This window comes from Melanotaenia boesemani, chromosome 2 (assembly GCF_017639745.1).
Source record: "Melanotaenia boesemani isolate fMelBoe1 chromosome 2, fMelBoe1.pri, whole genome shotgun sequence".
In the NCBI taxonomy this organism is placed as follows: domain Eukaryota; kingdom Metazoa; phylum Chordata; class Actinopteri; order Atheriniformes; family Melanotaeniidae; genus Melanotaenia; species Melanotaenia boesemani.
Genome location: NC_055683.1, coordinates 35,706,106 through 35,726,394, shown reverse-complemented (window position 1 = coordinate 35,726,394; position 20,289 = coordinate 35,706,106). Strand labels below are relative to the sequence as shown.

The window sequence follows — 20,289 nt, the reverse complement described above, 5'->3', positions numbered from 1 at the left end:
ATTCCAACCCTAAATAAAAAAATAGCCCTTAGTTTTGTAAGTTTATGCAGCCAGTGCTAAGATTTATTTAGATTCATTAAACCTACAGTGAATCTCAATACAATAAATAAAGCAGGTGAATAATGTATACTCAATAATCAAATAAGTTTTATCCTGCACACACTGATGCATGATAAACTCAAAAGGACATATAACACACATGCTGTGTACAGATATAAAACATTGCAACAAATATTTAGTCATGTCAGACAAAAATACTGCTTTGACTTAAAATGCACATTTAATTGTTTTTGCAGATATCAAGAGACACTCATACATAATTAAAACAGACACAGCTCTCTCTGAGGTGTGTTAAATGAGCACTGGGAGAGAGCCATGCTTTCATGCTCCCAGTAATCCTCAGCCACAAGGAACAGTCTGCTTTACACGATGGAGCGCTCCAGACTCAGCTCGTTAGCTGCAAGATTAATTAAGTTGGGTGCAGCAAAGCTTTTGACCTAAATACTGTGTTTTTAGTTTATTTAATATCATTAAACGGTTCTCACATATTTCACATGAACTGAAAATACTCAGTCTGACATAAATCTGTATTTGAGATCATCATCATCAATTGCCTGAACCTATGCAGCACATGTAATGACAGTTGTGTCAAAAAAAACACTTAGGTTTTCCATTCAGATTTTACATGATGTCATTATCGTCTCATTTGTAAGTTACAGAAGGAAACTGCATTCTTGCAAGAAACACTAAACCAATTAGAAATCTGCTTTACAACCTGTCACGTGTTTACATGCAGTAAAGCCTCTTTTATTCTATGGGCTTTCCCACCTATATATCTGCCCCACAAGACTTTGAAGAAGCTATAATAAAAGCTAAACATTTGCTAATTCCATTTATCTGTGCATGTGTTGGGATGTCATATTTTTGTCTGGCTCGTTCTATTTATGGCTTGTTTGCTAAAGTTATGTTTTATACCAGGAAGTGGAAAAACTGAGAGGCTGAGAGGAAGCCAGGCTAGCAGGTGCACTAAATAGCATTAACATGGCTAAACTTTTGCCCCCTGAGTTAGCAGGAAGATTAGATAATGTTGTCTTTAGGTCATTGACAACATAAGACACAATGTATAGCAGAATTTTAAGGCGATAAAAAATATGATTTACATCCCTTAAAATGGTTGTTTTGGAATAACTGATAATTTTACATTATTTATTCTTTAATCTGATATTCTTTGTTTCATTTAATGTGCAAATAGCAGCAGCTGAACCAAATGAGCTCACTCAAAAGGAGCACTGAATATAACATATTCACAATGTTTGATGACAAACAGAAAATAAAAAGGCACGTTGAAGATGTAAGAAAGTTAAAGGGTTAGTGCATCCAAAAATGTGTTTTTAGAGCTGTAAACAACACAGTGTTACTTAATTGTGATGAAAACCACATACTGTTGATAAAATGAGTAATTTTTTCATATATTTAAAATCAGGATTTTGTGGGTAAAAACAGGGTCATAATGCCCTCTACAGGGTAAAATCAGGTTTTGTTTTTCGTGAGAGCTGTACTGGTGCTTCTCTACCTCACAAGAAAAATTTTAAAAACCTCACAGTCCCTTCCCTCCAGATGCAGATAGGCGGGTCCTCGCCTTGCAGGCATAAAAAACCATGCACACCAACGCAAATGAATGGTGGTATAGATTTGCTAGTTTCAGATTTTTTTCCACAGAGTTTCTGATTAAATATTCCTGGAATGGGATGGATTTGTGCTTTTGGGGGGTGTAAAAGTAACACCGGACTTTACTCTTTACCTGCTGATCCTCATCTGCTGACACACAGCAGCTCAAATCGTAGCAGTGGCAACTTACAGCAGCACTTCCTGCAGCTGCCACAACCTCCCATGAGTCTCCACAGCTTTCCAGAGCTGCTGAAGCTGCTGACAGGCCAGCGTAACAGCGCTAACGGCTCAGACTCATATGGTTCAGAACCACCTTGTTCATGTGTAGTTGAGGAGATTCAGTAGGGGAAAAGTCTTCCACCTCAAAGACCGCTCTGTGGCGTAGGTGCTTTGTGAATCTCGCTTTCCATCTTGCTAGTGATCTGAGCTGCTGTCTGTCAATTAGAGATGGGATGCTCATGAACGAATTGATTCTTTAGAACGACTCTTTTAAATGAACGATGGGAACCGATTCACAGCTGTGAGCCGTTCATTTGTGAGCCATTCTTTTTATATACAAATTTTTGACACTGCCTTCATCAAATCAAATCAAATCAAACTTTATTTATAAAGCGCTTTTCATGCCACAGGCAACACAAAGTTCTTTACATGATTATAAACATTTATACATATCTCAGTTCATGCATATTTAAAAAAAACAACAAAATAAAAAAAGCTTTTACATACATTAAAGTTGAATTACATAAGAAAAAAAACACTAAATGAAATCTTTCAGTCGCACACACGCACATATACACAGCTGAGTAAAATGAAAATAACATAACACATTACATCATAGAAGTCTGATGTCTGACATGCTTCATTCATGTGAAGCATCTATGGGCAGAGAGTATTGTTTGGAAAGAAATACTGTGAGTTCTATCCAAAACATTTACTAGAATTTGTACTGACTGCTCAGGTTTATCCTTTTTTATCTATATTTTTGTATCTATATTTTTCCTATAAGTATTTAGTCTTGTGTAGTAGATTTTATATAGGTACATGTTTTGATTGTTTGTCATTCTTAAATATTGTGAATTTGAATGGCTCTTTGAAAGGAATGGCTTCTCAAGATTCGGCTCCCTTCAAAGAGCCATAAATCCCGTCTCTACTGTCAATCATTTATTTCTGTGTATCCTGACCTGCCCACTCTCTGCTCCCTGATCACCTCACACCTCCCACCCCAACCCTTACAGTTCCAGGCATTTGTCAAATGTGGCAGTGAGTGCAGTTACACAAAAAGTAGGGGGTGGAGTTACAGTTTAAAACAAGACAGGAGAGGAATGACCAAATGTGAGGTTATTACCAATCAATGCTTAAAGTCTGGGGTTTGGACATATCCCGATAACGTCTGTAAAAACAGCTAGCTGAAGTTCATGTAATGTGGTGGAAGGGAGACAGGGCAAAGATCTCTATGTTTATGGCTTGCAAGCATTTGCATGTTCAGGCGACTTGTATAACCTTGTGAGAGTCTTCAATTTTAGGATGTGGTTAATAAAGTGTGGCAGACTTTGGATGTTTGTTGCTCCGTTTTAGACTTACTAGGGTTTTAATAAAAGAAAAAGAAAAAAAAACAAAACAAAAAAAAGAAACTGAGTTGAAATTTAGACATGCTAAATGTGAGCCATTTGCTTAATTCTTAACCCATAAGAGCGCGACGTGACATATATGTTACATACAGTTTCTGAGACATTTTGCTTCAATTTAGGGTATAAACTTTGCTGAAATCCTGTTGAACACAATCTGATACTTGTCTTCTGTCCCCTACCCAGAAGCAGAAAACCACATTATAATATTTTTAAACTATCACATGGTAATAAATGTTGGATATCCCCCCTTGTTAAAGGGCCAAAGAAAGACCTCTTATTAAAATAAAAAAAAACAAAAAAAAATAAGGACTTTTCTCACCATTTTTTCATGGGTCGGGTCTTTATGGGTTAACCATGTGCCACTGCTTGAGGACCCCCTTTATGTAACCACCAAAGAGCTGTGGACTCCACGGTCCTTATGCTGAAATAACTACTTGGCTTTGTGCTTTTATTTGCAAGCTTCTAACACAAATGATGCATTCTGGCTGAGTCCTTTGTGGTCCACAGTTAAAGTAACTATCAACAAGAAATTGCATTTTATTTATTTTTGTTTTAATATGAATCAACTGCACTGTGGTGTTTCTAGGACATGATTTATTAATGAAATCGTGCAGGAAATGTTACCAGGATAGAAATAAATTACTCCACTACTGTAGCTCCACTAGTACACTGTTCTCACTAATCCACAAAGTACATGGACAAAAATTAGGTATTGGTATGGACAAGGTATGGACTTCTAAATAGTTTTTTGCTTGTTTGTCTTTTTGACTATAGAGAAATGTTTTTAGATATTGTTTATATAGCAAATGATAATGATAGCATTAATTCATTTTGGGACCCAGTTTAAAAAATGTTCATTTTAAAAACATATTTTAAATTGGTTCTGCTGGAAGTTTTCTTTCCAGTTAAAAGGACGTTTTTCCTCAAAAATTAACTCCAGTGGTTTCAATGCAAAGCTAGCCAGATACTCAAGTTATAACTAAATAAATACTTTTCTGACTTCATTCACAAAGAACCAGTCTTAAAACTAAAAGTCATCATCTGCCGCATTCAGAAGATGCTGCTCCAGCAAAGACTGGTGAAACGAAATGCAGATTACATGCAAACCTGGAACTAGAATACATGCACTACAGCTAAAACCTACATATACAGGTACAAAAAAGACAACCCAAGAAAGAATCTTGCTATTAGAACAAAGGGAAACAATGGAGTCAAGGAGCAAAACACAAGGCAGTGTGTTGCAGTCTCAAAACAAAGACCAAGTAACAAGGACAGGAAGGAAAACCTAACAGAATCACAAACAGCATGTTGGTGTAGATTCATCCAGGTTATGGTAAGCCTTAGAGCTTGAATAAAGATATCTAGGCTGCTTCTTCTTCTTCTTGGTTTTTTAAAACACTTTGCATCCGAATGTACCTGAAGCAAGTCTTTGAGTCTATTTGAACAACATGTTTCTTCATGTTGGATGTTTTAACAGCCCTAGATTAAATTTCTGCTTCTCTCTGCACTGGTTGTGTCCACTTGCTGTATGTCAGACTGACGCCCTAGCAGGCAGTTGAATGTTGCCTTTGTAGTGCAGTCAAATAAATTGAGATATACAACAGGCATCCGTGCATCACCGCTGGTGCTTTCTTGTCATTTTGATGTGTCAGGGCTCTTATGTCTTGTTCCAAGAGTATTTCTAAATGTTATTTCATCCATTCAGATTGAAATCCATCCTTATATTGAGAAAGCTGGACTATAAAGCATGAAGTGTATGAAAATTACCAACAACTGCCACCAAATTCACGAAAACAAAAGTGATAAGCCTCCTATTAAAATGTGATGGTTATGCAAACCTGCTCATTGTACAGAAATTGACCATCTGTTGGATTCAATTTGAATCAGGTGTGTTGGGAACATCTAAAACCTGCAGGACAGTGGTCGTTGAACACTATAGTTGAAAAGTTCTGTCTTTAAGGCTGGCCCAACATTTCATGTACATGTAATACGAGTGTACCTTGAGTTTTTAATAAATAAATAAGTGACTTAACTTCTACCCACATGGTATTAAAGAAGACAAAACTTAAGGGCTAGTAAAAATCAGCAGCCACAACCTGAACCAGCATCAACCTCATCCAATAACTAAAACCTACGGAAGCCCATTCCTGCCACTTATTAATAAAAATATTGACAAAGTATCTCATAATTAGGAGATTCAAAGTCATAATTATGAGATAAAAAGTCACCTTTTTTTTTCAATTCCTTCAAAACACAAATAGAAATTCCACTAAACAAGACAGACAAAGCCAAAATGCAGTCCTTCACTGACCAACTTCTAAAAATGAACGGATGGACGTACAGGTGGATGGATGATGGTGTGATAGTGCAAATGCCAAGGTTGGACTCAGTTGTTAATTTAATCACATATTTTTTGTCAATTTATTCCTTTAAAGTATGTATCTGATCTAATCTTATCTTATAATTCTGACTTTTCATTTCATTTTTTTATTTACAAGTGGCAGGAATGGGATTCCATACAAACCTAAACAAAACCAACAAGAAAGATTTTCAAAAGTCAACAGCAAGTTGCTGTGAGAGAAGCCTGGAAGGAGACAGGAGCGTGACAAGTTTCCAGGTTTCCAGCCTTCTCTTTATTGGTTCTCTCTAATCAGGCCGGTTTACCTGAGGAGAAAACTCAAGATACCCTTAGACAAGGTCACCATCAGAGAGAAGCATTGTGTAATAACTGTTAGTTTAGGACAGGGCCGAGCCTGTATAGCAATACTCTAGTGATAAAACTTGAATTGTTTCTAATCAGCCATCCAATTAATTATAAATCAAAATGAATAATAAAAAAGGTGGAAACTGGTGGAAAACAATCTGCTGTTCTTCAGACGGACAGGGATTGCTTTCTAACTGCTGCATGTGTCAATAAAAATGTGAATTAGACCCACAATCTGAATTAGACATTTAATATCAATTACTCCATCTATTGGTGTACTTTTTGTTGAAATAAGAAAATAAAACAGACTAAAACACATATTGTGGGACATTGTGACATGAAGCAACAGGTGGGTAAAAACTGACACAGCTGCTAAGCACCAGGGAAACTCCATCCACCGCCCACCTGAGAAGGCGATTAGTGGCAGTCAGACACGAACTCAGATCGTTTACAGCCCGGACAGGGAGTCATCATGTGCTGCTGTGCCACGCTGCCAAGCTGCAAGTCTTAGGTGTGTATCACATTAGAGGTGTTAACGAAGCAGCATGGAAGGGAAAAAGAAAAGACGGCAAGGCTAGAAACGGAGGAGAAGCTATTCTGGGACATGTGACTTGTGGCTTTCTCCTGCTGTCTGCTAATGTCCTTTTTAAATAGGCCAACATTAACAATGAGCTCTTTCTCTTAAACTCAATCCTTCTTTGCTCTAACTGGTACAGAAACTGTTATATGCAAAACAAAGACCCAGATCTCTCATTTAACAATTCACATCACCTTTCTTATTTGATTTCCTGGGTTCACGCTGCATTTACAAACACATTTAAGTGGTTTTCTGTGTAAGTTTAGAGAAGTATTTAAATGCCATGAAGGACACAAGATACTCAGTATTTTTCTAAAACCTTGTACAGCCCTAACTTTATTAAGCCTGAGGATTTCCCGCTGGTCTTACATAAACACTTTGTTACGTCTAAGAGGTACTAATTAAGTTTCAGTGCTGTTATGTAACTGAGGATGTGCGTAGTTCACTGTCGAAAGCAGCATCTCGCTCAGATTAAGTCCAGTTACACTAGTTTATTCTAGTCATCTCCACAGTTTGTGTCTTAACATTTAAACAAAGTGGTCTCTGTTTACTTAAAATCCAACTAATTTGTTTTAACAGGCAATCAGTCAGAATTAGAATCAAAATCATAAGTACTGAATGACCTGCTTTAGTATTGCTGTGAAAAAGAGTGATTAATTTATAGATATATAGGCAAGGCAAGTTTATTTGTAGAGATTAAACGCAGCTGTCTGATGGACTTTTTAGGGAGAACTATGAGGACAGTAGTCCAGTCTATTGAAGATAAATACATGGACAAGTTTTTTCTAAATCCTGCTGAGTCATCAGTCCTTTAATCCTTAAAATGTCCTTTAAGTGATAATAGGCTGACTTCACAGCTGTCTTAATACAACTGCTAAAATTCAGGTCTGTGTCCATGACAACTCCCAGATTGCTGGCTTGGTTGTTGGTTTTTAGCTTGGCTGTTTGAAGCTGAGTGTTGTTTCTTAATCTTTCTTTCTTGGCTACAAAAATTATTTCAAATTTATCTTTTGATTGATGCAGTTGATCAGTGTTTGGATTGGACCATGGTTTCCTGGTGTGATAATTATGTAAATTTGTGTATCACTGGCACAGTTATGGTAACATAATTAGTTGTTTTTCATCATTTTAGCGAGTGCAGGATGGCCTTGCGGTACTCTACAGGTCATTCTAATTCACTCAGATTTATAGTTACCTATAGCCACAAAATAGTCCCTGTCTTTTAAATAGAAATCAAAGCAATTAATTGCAGTATCAAGATGTAACGGTCGACAGTGTTAAATGCAGCACTGAGATCTAGTAGAACCAGAACCAAAAGGTTTCCGCTATCTGTGCTCAAGCAGATGTCATTAAAGACCTGAACTAGAGCATCTCAGTGCTGTGGTGTGGCTGAAAACCTGATTGGTTGACATCAAAAATAGTTATTTAGTGTCAGGAAGTTGTGTAACTGTTAAAAAACAGCTGTTATTATAACCTTACTAAGAAAGGGGAGGTTTGATATCAGCCTGTAGCAGCTCATGAGTGACAAGTCTTAAGTTTTTCTTTTTCTCTAGTGGCTTGATGACGGCTGTTTTTAGGGTCTGAAGGAAGACACCTGACAGCAGAGACAATCTGTACGATATCTAAGATCATGCATCCGGAAACATTCTTGAAAAACCTGGTTGGCAGGGTGTCAAGACAGCAGGTGGTAAATTTCAGATGGTAAATGAACCTGTACGGACGTAGTGGAGAAAAGTGTGTCATGGTATTCATGTCTCTGAGTGGACACAGGGACATATGTCCTGTCCCTGGCATGACAGCACTGACTGACTGCCTGGATTTCTGAATTTTGTCAGTAAAGAAAAAAAGAAAACTCATTACTGGCCCAGTTGGATAGAAGCTCCAGGATTGCAGATACAGGAGGATTAGTAAGTCTGCCAACAGTAAGGAACAAGGAACGAGCATTATTGCTGTTTTTAGCAATGATGTCAGAAAAGGAAGATCATCTTGCATTTCTCAGCTCCAGATAATAAATCCTGTCTCTGTTTATAGATCTCATAGTAAACCTCCTAAGATGGGTGAAAAGATGGGACTGGGGCATGGGGTCTGATTGGTCGCAATGGTGACCAGCTCCTTCATCTGGATAGTGAAGTCCAGGAGGGGTGGAGAGGATGGGGTGAGGGAGGATGACCTGGATGTATGATGAGATGAAGGAAGTGGGTCCTTGCTTGAAGCTTTTGAGGTTTCATGTATCTCATGGTCTAAGGTCTAAGGTAGTTTTAGCTCAAAATTTCCATTAGGTTCTGTCTTATAGTGTTGTCTTGGTCTCCTCTGTTATCCTTTCCGAGAGAACACAGTGTCTTTTCAGAAAATAAAAGGCAAACAGTCTCACTCTTTACCTTTAGGCAGAATCCATTTGTCTTAAAAAAAGGTCCCTGCAGTCTCAGAATAAGTTTTAATTGTCTATGTAATTAACTGGATGAGAATGTGTGGTATATGCAGCTGACAGCCATGTGCTCAGACTAAATCTGTTGAATCCACACTCCACTGATTAGAGCGAACTTTTGTGATTTATTTATTTTTTTTTACACATTTTAACTGCTGACTACCCTAAAATGTAATAAAATAAAGATGATTAACAAGATCACTTATAATATGCAAAAATAAATGTAATTTAATGAATGGCAAAAGTCAATATTCACGTTCAAAATATCATAGAAAAGTAGGAAAAACAAACTACTTACGTAACACTGTTGCATTACAAGACCACACCTACCCTGCATCTGATTGGTCTGTGTGCCGGTAATGTTTCTGTTCATTGGTTAATCTTGTTGTCAATCAGCGTCTCACCGCGAGGCTAAAACCGAAATCAAATATTTTTTGTTGTGCGGCTCAGCAGGGAGTAGCGTGTCAGGAACTGGCGTGGGCTGCTTGCTTTCAGGGCTCTTTTAGTTTGTCCTGACAGTCGCTGGTGCTTATGGATATTTGCAGCTTAAAGATGAGGCCGTGATATTAAGAATTAAGAATGATATTAAGAAAGAGACTAAAATGGTGCCTCTGTAGTGGGAGGATAAATGTTACCGGTGCCTTGTAGCTGTAGTGAAAGTTAGCTTATGAATAGCAGAACGCTAGCTGAGTAGCTCATGCTAGGCCTTACGTTTCCTTTGGCTTGTCGGGACAGTTTATTGTTTTATTCCTCTCTTTGTAGAGCAGGCTTTTATTGTTTCTTTGTTTGCTGTCACAGCGCCGATATTTTCCTTTTTCACTGGTGTGTGAATAAAGCGCCGATATGAAGAGAGTGAACAGCCTCCAGAGGTAGGTGGACTGTTAACATCTCACTAAAATAATGGAGTTTTGGCTCTATCAGGCTAATATTAATGAGATTTCAGGATGATTTAACGTGTCTCATAATGTTATAATGCTTTTTTGAAGGCAGACATTGTTGGTTAATTTCATTATTAGTGTTGTCCAAACCACAAACCTTCTCACGTGAAGTAATAATATAGTTATGATATAAGAGATGTCATTAAAGTGTACAGTAAATAAGAAGAAATGATTTGCTATAGCAATAATTAACTGGCTTTTAATTTCTTAGATGTGAATAAAATTGTTTTATTCATTTATTAAGTTTAAATTAAAATCTTTGGGTTTTGTTATTATTAGGACAAAACTGTTTTGAGCATCACTTTGAGCTTTTAATGATTCAATAAGTCACAACACATGTCAGCTTTGAATACGTTTAACTGGTAGCATAGAAACTATTTTAATCTATCTATTCTTTATATACCTACACCAGTGCAGTCTAGGCCTTTAAAAACTTTTGTCCTTAATCACAGTTGATCAAAAACAAAGAAACAAAAAGAAACCTTTAATAAAAGTCAGTATTTAACTAAGTGCTATTTATTTTTTCACTCATTTTTCCCTATATCAACACATCACTTGAACACTGGAAGCCAGAGAAGATGATGAAATGTTTTTAATTAGCATTGAATAACACAAGATTGTATATTTGGTTATAACACAATTGCTTTTAATAAGCTGAGTGGGCTGTTAGGAAAATGTTCTCCTTTTTACTTTTTAAGTTGCTTTGGTGTCCTAGATTTGATTTATTCTAAAAGAATGTGTAAAGTGACAGATGCTGTCCTGTTCTGCTGTTGACATAAAGAGGTTTAAGGTAAATTATATAAATTGCTTGTTTTTCGTGAAGTTGTTTTGCAGCCTGAGAACAAAGAGCACTCTGAAGTCTGGTGGCCGTGTGAGCATGCAGAGGCTGTGATGGGTTTTGTCTGTTTGTGTCATTGTGGCTCTGCACAAATGTCTCATTGATATCAGCAATTCTCTTGAGAGTTTCCATTATTAACCACCTGATATCTGAGTCTTTCTGTCTTTGCTCATGCATATCTTCTGACGACTTGTGTTTCCAGTTAAGGCACTCTGAATAAGTTTACTCTCTCAGGACTTTGGTCTTTGTTAAATTCCTAATGGGGTGCTTATGAAGACATGGTTTTATATTTTGGCCTCCTTGTTTTGGTTGTGGTTGAGCTGCAGGTTGGTCTCTGTGTGATTTCCTCCTGATACCACTTATCATTACGTGTAATCTTGCTGGTGATTGTGGTAAATTGTGCTGGTAAATGTTACGGAAGCATTCCTTTCATGTCTTGTGCAGCACAAGCGAAGCGTATAGCGTGAGCTGAAGATTCATCACTAGAGGGGGTTTCATTGTCATGTCTTTACTTCTTTGTTGGTGTGAAAATCCAGGCGTACAAATCAGTGTTTCATTGTTGCTAATGTTTTGATTATTTGTGTGGTTTTCAGGTTTATGAACAGACGGGCCTCTGCTAACTGCCGCTACCAGCCCACCTGCTATGAACACGCTGCAAACTGCTACACTCATGCCGTAAGTGCTTTGTAAACACTTCATTTAGTTATGTGGAGGAGTTAAAGTCACAACTGAATTTTTTTATTCTTCTCTCGCGTCTGTAGCTTCTCATTGTGCCGGCCTTCGTGGGCATGACGCTGCTGCACTGTCTGTCTAACAACAGCTGGGAGAGGCTCACGGCCTGGGTGTACGGCATGGGCCTGTGCGCCCTCTTCTTGGTGTCCACTGTGTTTCATATCATCACCTGGAAGAAGAGCCACATGAGGTGAGTACAAACATACCGTCTCCAAATCGGATTTTCAGAAAATGTCACTGGACAGAAAAACTGATATTTTTGGGTTAGCTGGTCTCTAGTTGCTGATATACCACTAACTAGGTTTTACTCGCTGTTTGTGCATCTTCATCGTCCTCTTGCAATATTGGACTTTGAACATCTTTATCTAACAACCAGGATTATGTAATATGTTCCCAAAACAACCCCATGAAAGATAGATGGAATTGCGAAACTTGACAGTGAAACTGGAATCAATTGTAAAACTGGGAATATGGTGGAATTTGCTCATATGAAGATGTAATCAAATCAAACATTAGTTATAAAACACTTTTCATGCATAACAGCAACACAAAGTGCTTTACATAATAAAAACAGCATTTTTTTGTATCTTAAAAACACAAGTAATCACACACCGAAGTTCATCACAAAACAAATCAAAGCGCGCACACACCTAATCATATTTCCGCTCCCCAGTACACAAACTAAATGGACTAATAGCCCTAGACCCCACCCTAAAACAAACAGTCTCTAAGAAGAATAACAATAAAAATGGACATAAGTTTTGGCACAAATGAACCCGGTGAGGAAACTTTGATCTGTTACCTCCACTAATTTGAAGAGTTTTTCATGGTGCTTAAGCCAAATGAAGAAGAAAAGCTGGATGAGAGTTGAAGCATTTTGAGTCTCCACCAGACATTCAGCTGAGGCTAACAAGTTGTTTTTTTTAAATTAAATTAAATACTAATTATTAATAATTAATTAAATACTAAACGTTACAGACGTCTTTAAGCAGCTCACAGCGAAACTCAATCCCAAACACCAACAAGCTACCAGCACGAGAAGGTAGGAAATGTATTTCCAGTAAAGGAGGCTGTTGTTACACAACAGTGACTTATTCTTCTTGTGAAAACGTCATATCACTCCTGTTAACCTGAGGGGGTTTTCCACCCGTCAACATGCAAATACTGTCTCTACCTGCATGTCACTGAAACCTGTGTTCCTGCTTATCTGTTGCAGGTCGGTGGAACATTGTTTTCATATGTGTGACAGAGTGGTCATCTATGTCTTCATAGCTGCCTCATACACACCGTGGTAGGTGTCAGCTGGAGGTAACTTTACAGACAGGACTTGTGTTTTGAATAGAAACTGAACTGAGATGTTTTTCCACATGTCTCAGGTTAAACCTTCGTGAACTGGGCCCTCTAGCAGCACACATGCGCTGGTTTGTGTGGCTCATGGCTGTTGCTGGAATCATATACGTCTTCAACTATCATGAAAAGTGAGTCCATGTCACTGTTGTAATTTCTGGAGTAACATCAGATGTAAATAGTCACCATTTTGCTGCCTCTCCCTTCCTGAATCTGCACAACACTCACGTTGTAAACATGTTTGTTCTGACAGGTATAAACTCGTCGAGCTGGCCTTCTATTTGACAATGGGATTTTTTCCTGCTTCGGTCATAACGTCAATGGTAACGTTATTTTCTTTAAATGCATTCACTTTATGTTCATGCCCGTAAGCAACACATGACTTCTTCCACCAGAACAGAGCTGCAGGGCGGAGGTGTCAGAAGTGTCTGTTACTTGAGTGTTTAGCAGCAAAATCAAACACAGATATGTACCAGTTCACAAAGCAATAGAAAAAAAAAAGGTTGGGAAATAAATGGTTGAGGACAAACTGTTCTGATGGTACATATTGATTGGGTTTAAATCAAACACTGAGGTGTGTATTAAATCTAGTAATCCAGATGATGCGGGGTCATGAAGTGTTTTGGGAGCAGCTGGTATAATCAGAATTGTAAACAAAAATCTATGAAACTAGTTGTAATGTAATTGTTAAAAAGGGGGTAGAAAAATATGTTTGCTTTTACTTCTACCTTGTCCAGGTGTGCCCAAAGTTGGTCCCAGAGAGCTGCTGTCCCACAGGTTTTGAATGTTTCTTGCTGCAGAACACCTGAATCAGATTAATGGGTCAACGTGCTTAGGCAGCACTTAACAAGCTGTTGAAGGGGAGCAATTTTGAGTCAGGCATTTTGAAGCAGGGGAACATCTAAAACTAGGACTGTGACCTAGAGGCCTGGAGCTGGACAGCCCTGACCGACTCCTTTGTCTTGTCTCTTTAATACAAAGAAAGTGAAAGAAAGAAAAGCTTGAATTCTGCTTTTAAATGTCCTGCGATCCATATCAGAAAAGGATGGATGCATGAAAAATCTGTATTTGCAGCTGTGCACACAAAACGAGAACACTGAGAATTAGTTTTCCAATAACACATTAAAAAACACTTAAAACCACCCCTGCAAATGGCTTAATTTACATTTTACCTTAAATTGTAGGCTGTTAGCCAAATGAAGTGATTGAGAATCCCGACTTTAGAAGATAAGTTTCTATTTTATCTTCTGCTGCCCTCTTGTGGTTAATGTGAGAACAGGTTCTACTACAGCTTCCATCCATAATATTCTTCCAGTCAAGTGTTTTAAAGCATTCTTACTTTGTAGTTCTCCAGCTTTCTGAAGGTCTTTTAAAGTTTTTCTCTGGACATTTTCTACTTTTCCAGTCCAGTCCTTGTACCTGACTATTTTCAGAGAAATGCCAACACTGATTTATGAATCATTCAGGCTGATTAAAAGGCTTCTAACTCAAGGAATGAACCAGAGTTAACAAAGAACTCATTTTAAATTGGATCTTGAGGCTCTTTGTTACCAGCAGCCTGTCACAAAGAGACATCATTTGCTTCTGTTTCTTTAGCTTTATCTATGAAAAATGACATAAATGATACTTTAATGCAACAAAATGACACCCAAACAACTATTAGCTGAAAACAAACATCTGAAGAAGTTGGAGAATTGGAGGAAGAAATAAAACTATGCAGCAGGTGAACATGATCTGACAGGGATGTTTTTAGGAAATAAGAACAAATCCAGCAAAGACCTGAACCAGGACCAGAGAGCAGCTTCTACTACTGTTTGCTGAAGCCTGAGATGTGATCATTTACATTTTAAAGCAGTTATTTACTGAATCTCATTGTAAAAGTGGGGTTGTGCTTCTTTATGTACATTTGTCATTTTTCTTTATTTTGTTACGGTTGAATCAGCTGATCTTACTCACTGAAGTTTTTTCAATTCAGATCTGATGACTGGTGTGAAATTTTGAGCCCAATATGTTAATAAAGTAGGATAAAGTGAAAAAATAACAGATGAAGTCGTAGTGAAAATAGACAAATGTGAAAATAGGAAGCAATTTTTCATGTGGAAAATAAAGGCTTAAATCTAAAGTATTAGACAACCGATAATAGTCTCAGACCGTTGAAGGTGAAGGAAGGGAAAAGGAGAGAAAAGGAACCAGAACCACCCTACAATTTAGACCTCAACATTACTGAAGCGATGTGGGATCATCTATCGTTTATTTAAATGAAGGATCATTTCTCATGTCGGTTTTATTTTGCAGAGCAACACTGATGGTCTGCACGAGCTGGCCTGGGGAGGACTCATTTACTGCCTCGGTGTGTTCTTCTTCAAAAGCGATGGCATCATTCCCTTCGCCCACGCCATCTGGCACGTGTTTGTGGCGCTAGCCGCAGCCGTGCACTACTACGCCATCTGGAAATACCTCTACAGAGCTCCCAGCACAGATTCCCTTCTCAATTCGTGACCCTCCCCCTGCGCCGATCCACCCTGCACACTGACTCCCTTAACTGCCCACTGAAGCTGCAACAGTAAAGTTTACGAAAACAATGACCAGGAATTGTTTACTGTTTTCTAACCAGGAGGAGAACAGATTTGTCCATCTCCCCGATCAACAAAAAGTATTTTGTAAAAAGAACAACAAAAACCTCATTCTTTTGTCAGAGAGGAAGGAAATTTTGACCTTTTTTTTCACTTAATAACCACGGCACATAGATAAGTATTTGGGAAATTTGATAGCAGTCTTTTGTATCACTTCAGTAGAGGCCAATCTTTCATTTAGGTTTTAAACAAAGAACATCTGGTGATCTGAACAAGGGAACATCAAATGAGGTGCTAAACATTAGCTCCCGTCATTTCCAGCAAAACTATTGGCATTATAAGACACCAAAGTGTCCAGAGTCAACAAACTGCACAAGAACTTTGCCAAAGCTAACCCTCAAAATCACATTTTTTAAAATTTAAAAACAGGAATTAACTCAAAAAACAAAAAAACTATTGATCTAACTACACATTTGATGCCAGCCTTCAATATTCTTCTCAAAAATCTGAAGATTTTAAGTGTTTTATTGTATTCTGCTGCTGTGTTTTCAGTTGGTTATTAAAGAAAAAAAAGCTAAATGTTCAAGTAATAGGTTTTGATTTAATCCACTGATCCAGTTGTGCACTTTTTTGTTGAAATGCATGCGTAGTTCCTGTAACCAGATGCAGTATCTCCTGTTAGTGTGTGGCGCCCCCTGGTGGTGGGCTGCTGTAAGACAGCAATCCTCAGTATTTGTAGATGAGACACCTGTGAGGTGGAATAATGAGCCAAAATGAGGAGATTATCAGTTCAGGGCAGTATCACGAGTTTATCCACATTCTCTGTAATGTGAACAGTGTTGTAGTGTGTGTGCGTGTGTGTATACACAACCTCTGTACTGTAGTGCAGTGTTATGTCTTCAGTCATGTTTCAGTTTTTGATTTGCACCATGAGGACAAACAGTTTTTGTTTTCATAAATTTCCTCAAAGGCTCCTGAGTTTCTGTTGCTCTGAAACTGAATCCCGGCCCTTCTCGATGATTTCTTAACCACTCTGTTTTGTATATTCTGTTCTGTTGATTTCATGATCCTGGCCTTTGCAGGGAAATACTTGTTTCTTGTCTGTTCCACTGGCTGTTAATGGTGCTGCATAAACATGAAAGCTCCTGCACTATACTGAATATCACACTTGTATTGACAATAAAGATGATAATTTCCCGATCGTGTGCCTCCACATTGGACTTCTTTTGCACATTGCAGGGATTAACATATTTCTATTTTTCAGGTCTATTTCAGGTCTGCACAACTTTCAAAAAAAGCAAGAATAGGAAATTTAGTCCTTTGAAAAAAAAAAAAAAGTCATCAGTCAGGGTGTTAATCACAAGTTTGATTTTTCCAAGATAGGATCTGGATTGAATTCAGAAGCCAGGGACCATTAGGAGATATGCTTATTTAAAGCAATAATTTATATCAAACAAAGCAAAATATCAAAGTAAAACTTTATTCCTGAGCTCAGTCAGACCTCCAAATGAAAATCAGTCTGTTCTTTTGTAAAAAGCCTGCAACAAATCTTGTATTTAAAGGTTTAAAGGTTTTACATATTATAAAAAGAAACTTAAATTCCCAAAAAGTTGGGACACTGTAAAATGGAAATAAAAACAAATATCAGAAACCCCTATTTTTTTCCCAGTAGAACATAAACAATAAACATCAGAGGCTGAAACATTTTACCATTTCCTGGTAAATATGAGCTCATTCTGAATTTCTCCTGCACTGTAGACAGTAGTTAAAAGAAGGGGATGCTACACAAAACTAAACATCACCCTGGAACTACTTTTTACTGACGTGTTGCTGCCATCAGATTAAAAATGAGTTAAATATCTCAGTTTCACCATCTGATATGTTCTATTTGGAATAAAATATGGGCTGATGAGCTTTGTAAATCATTGTATTCTGCTTTTATTTATATTTTACTTTCTTTAATTTGGTTTGATTTAATTGTTGCATCAATGTAGATAATCATTATACTATTTGAAAAACCAAAAAAAATCAGATGCTGAGATGGATCGAAGATCTCCAGTTTGACAATCATCAAAATATTTAAAATCAATGGTTTTGCTCAACGAATTTAAATTTGCTATGTGTAATAATACACTTCTTAACACATGTTGGTTCCTTTATAAAAGGCACAAAAAGCCATTTATCAGGAGCTGACTGGTAACGGTTAGCTGTGGGAAAACTTCGTTTTTACTACAAAAGCCATTCACAAAATTCAAATGGCCACGCTGTACTTTAAAAAAGCTTCACAGAATTAACGAGCATAAAATAAAACAGCAGAAAAGAACTGGGACTTTATTAGACACTGCAGATTACAGACAGAGAGGGCCAGGGGTGAACAGCAGGAAAAAATGTTATGCATCCATCCATGACAATACAAGCCCAAATACTCCTTTATACTGTACTTTTATACACTCTGAACAGTCTGTTGGTGTTGCCATGAATACAATGGTTACAAGTCTGTTGCAATGTCCAAACTAGGAAATGAGATTTATTTTCACTGTGTAGAATATACAGATTTTGATGCACTAAGAAGCCCTTCAGTGCAGATTTGAACCTATCTGAGTGGCGCTGTGATGAAAACTTTACATTGCTGAGAGACTGGGGAACAGTCAGTGTATTCAAGGCACTGGAAAAGACTCAGAATTATGGTTAACATTTCCAGGTGAGGTAGCGAAATCACTCAGTGAGGTACATTTGGGATACACATAGGTTAGTTATTGGCTTTTTCCTATATAGATATATATAGATGTATAGTTTAATCAAAAGATGGTCTAGAGATTTAGGAGGCATCGTTCCAGTTTTTAAACTGCAATCCCTGCTCACACTCGAGTGTGTGTGCAGATGTGATGCCGAAGGGAAAACACCCTGTAAAGCGCTTTTAAGTGTCAAGACGCTTGTGGTAAGAAAATAATCATGTTATAATGCAAACACTTTTGGATCGGATCAATAATGTTTCATCATATCCGAGACTGGAATGTATGAGTACGTTTTACTGGGCGGTTTCGGACTTTTTGTTAAAGTTTTTAGGCTTGTTATGTCTTTAAATTCCATTTTTCAAACGTTAAAAGGAACAAAATGGACAAAATTTTCAGATGTTGACACAAGGTATGGAAGTCCAGGGGTGACATTAAAAAGTTAAGAACTTTTTTAAATTATTTTTAAATCAAATTACCATTAATATGCAGACTCGTATGGAAAACTTAAATATTCATGACAAAAAAAAAAGAAGCCAAAATTAAAAATATATCTGATCTGACAATGTTGTACAATGTCTTTCACCCTAATATCCTCAGTCTTGTCAGATGTGCACAAAGAAAAACAAAAAATGGTACATTGAAAATAGTCCTTAGATCAAATCTAAAATTATTATCTTATAAAAAGGTCAACAACAGATTCTTTAACGACAGTAAAAAAAATATAATCCCATTATAGTTCTGGCACCTCTGGACTTCCATACTATAACTAGAAACATCAGCTTCAGCCTCAAGAAAGACTTAGACTGATTGGTAGAGAGCTTTGCAGCTTTACTCTGTAACACAGCTAACACTTGGGGAACTCCACCGTAAGCTTTTAGGATGGGCGGGAAAAAAAAAAAAAGCTTCCCAGCGTCCATCACTCAGGTTCAGGGACACACTACAACTGCATCGACTGAAGAAACCGACATAAAGAGCAGCAATAAGAACCAGCTATAGATCTCCCTTCCGTCATAGTAACGTCATCCCGTCTAATCAGAAAAAAACAGAAGCTGCGCAGGTACAAAAAGCCACAAAAAGCCGAAATTTTCTACCAGTGAAAGAAGAGAACCTGAAACCAGACGACTCTTTACAACACACGAACACAGCGAAACATAGCCAACATGAGTGTGACTCTTCCTGCCAGATTTGTTTTTTTTTTTCTTTCTTTCTTTTAAAGGCCCTAACAATACATTCTCTCCTTTGGACTGCATTTTCCTCATCTGCTTCTTTTGAGTTGTTGGTGAACATAAACGTGTCATCAACATAAACAAGGGTACTGAAATAGTAATAATACAGTTACAATAATGCCCACAAGGTTTTGGGTTCTGCTGAATCTCTTTAAAATAATCTCCTCAGTTATGAAAATACCATAATATATATATATATATATATATATCATTTTTTCTTCTTTTTATCACATTCTTGCATTCTTTAACAATTTTCTGGACCTGTTGTGCCTTTAAAATACATAGTTCAGTGATGAACAGGAAAAATGCCGTACGTAAAGGAACAACTTACAGAATAGGTTCGTAGAAACATGTCTTGTCCCCATATCTGTGTTGTGAATTGATTGCTTAATATGCAATAAACAAATTGTTTGGGTTTAACCACAGTATAGGACAACACCATCCAACTACGTCTATATATATATATATATATATATATATATATATATATATATATATATATATATATATATATATATATATATATATATATATCTTTTACATTCAAACAGCCATCTTTAAAAAGAAGGCAAACAATGCTACAGAGACACTATAGACATCTATTGGTTGCTCAAATAAAAACACTCATATTAATCATGCTAAGTTCAACAGAAGCTAAGAGAATTAAACAACTTTGCCCAAAAAAGAAGAAGAAAAAGCCTTTTCTTTCTGTGAAAAGAAATCATGCTTACAATCTGAAAATAAGGAGGCTAAACAACACAATGTCAAGAGTAGCATTAATACTAACAATTATATCAACAGAATATATATTTTATTTATATTTTTATATATACACATATATATATGTGTATATATATACACACACATATATATATATATATATATATATATATATATA

The 20,289-nt window shown here is 37.1% G+C and overlaps 1 protein-coding gene and 1 long non-coding RNA gene across 2 annotated transcripts; one reads left to right on the top strand and one right to left on the bottom strand.

Moving 5' to 3' along the window:
* The first annotated feature begins 9,435 nt into the window (after window positions 1-9,435).
* On the top strand, window positions 9,436-16,631 carry mmd (monocyte to macrophage differentiation-associated). Its single transcript, XM_042000230.1, has 7 exons — window positions 9,436-9,871; window positions 11,372-11,453; window positions 11,540-11,700; window positions 12,727-12,801; window positions 12,887-12,988; window positions 13,111-13,180; window positions 15,153-16,631. Exons 1-7 carry the CDS (start codon window positions 9,846-9,848, stop codon window positions 15,354-15,356), a joined length of 720 nt encoding a protein of 239 aa, XP_041856164.1. The 5' UTR covers window positions 9,436-9,845; the 3' UTR covers window positions 15,357-16,631.
* Window positions 11,749-20,279, bottom strand: LOC121649416. Its single transcript, XR_006012119.1, has 3 exons — window positions 19,723-20,279; window positions 17,218-17,221; window positions 11,749-11,760 (listed from the first exon to the last, which is right to left on the bottom strand). It is a non-coding gene; the product is annotated as an uncharacterized LOC121649416 (long non-coding RNA).
* Window positions 20,280-20,289: the final 10 nt, after the last annotated feature.

Bases quoted from the DNA above. Each gene is read 5' to 3' on its own strand.
- mmd (XM_042000230.1), top strand. From the start codon at position 9,846: ATGAAGAGAGTGAACAGCCTCCAGAG. The intron at 11,701-12,726 runs GTGAGTACAAAC...TATCTGTTGCAG, and splicing joins TGGAAGAAGAGCCACATGAG to GTCGGTGGAACATTGTTTTC. The intron at 12,802-12,886 runs GTAGGTGTCAGC...CACATGTCTCAG, and splicing joins GCTGCCTCATACACACCGTG to GTTAAACCTTCGTGAACTGG.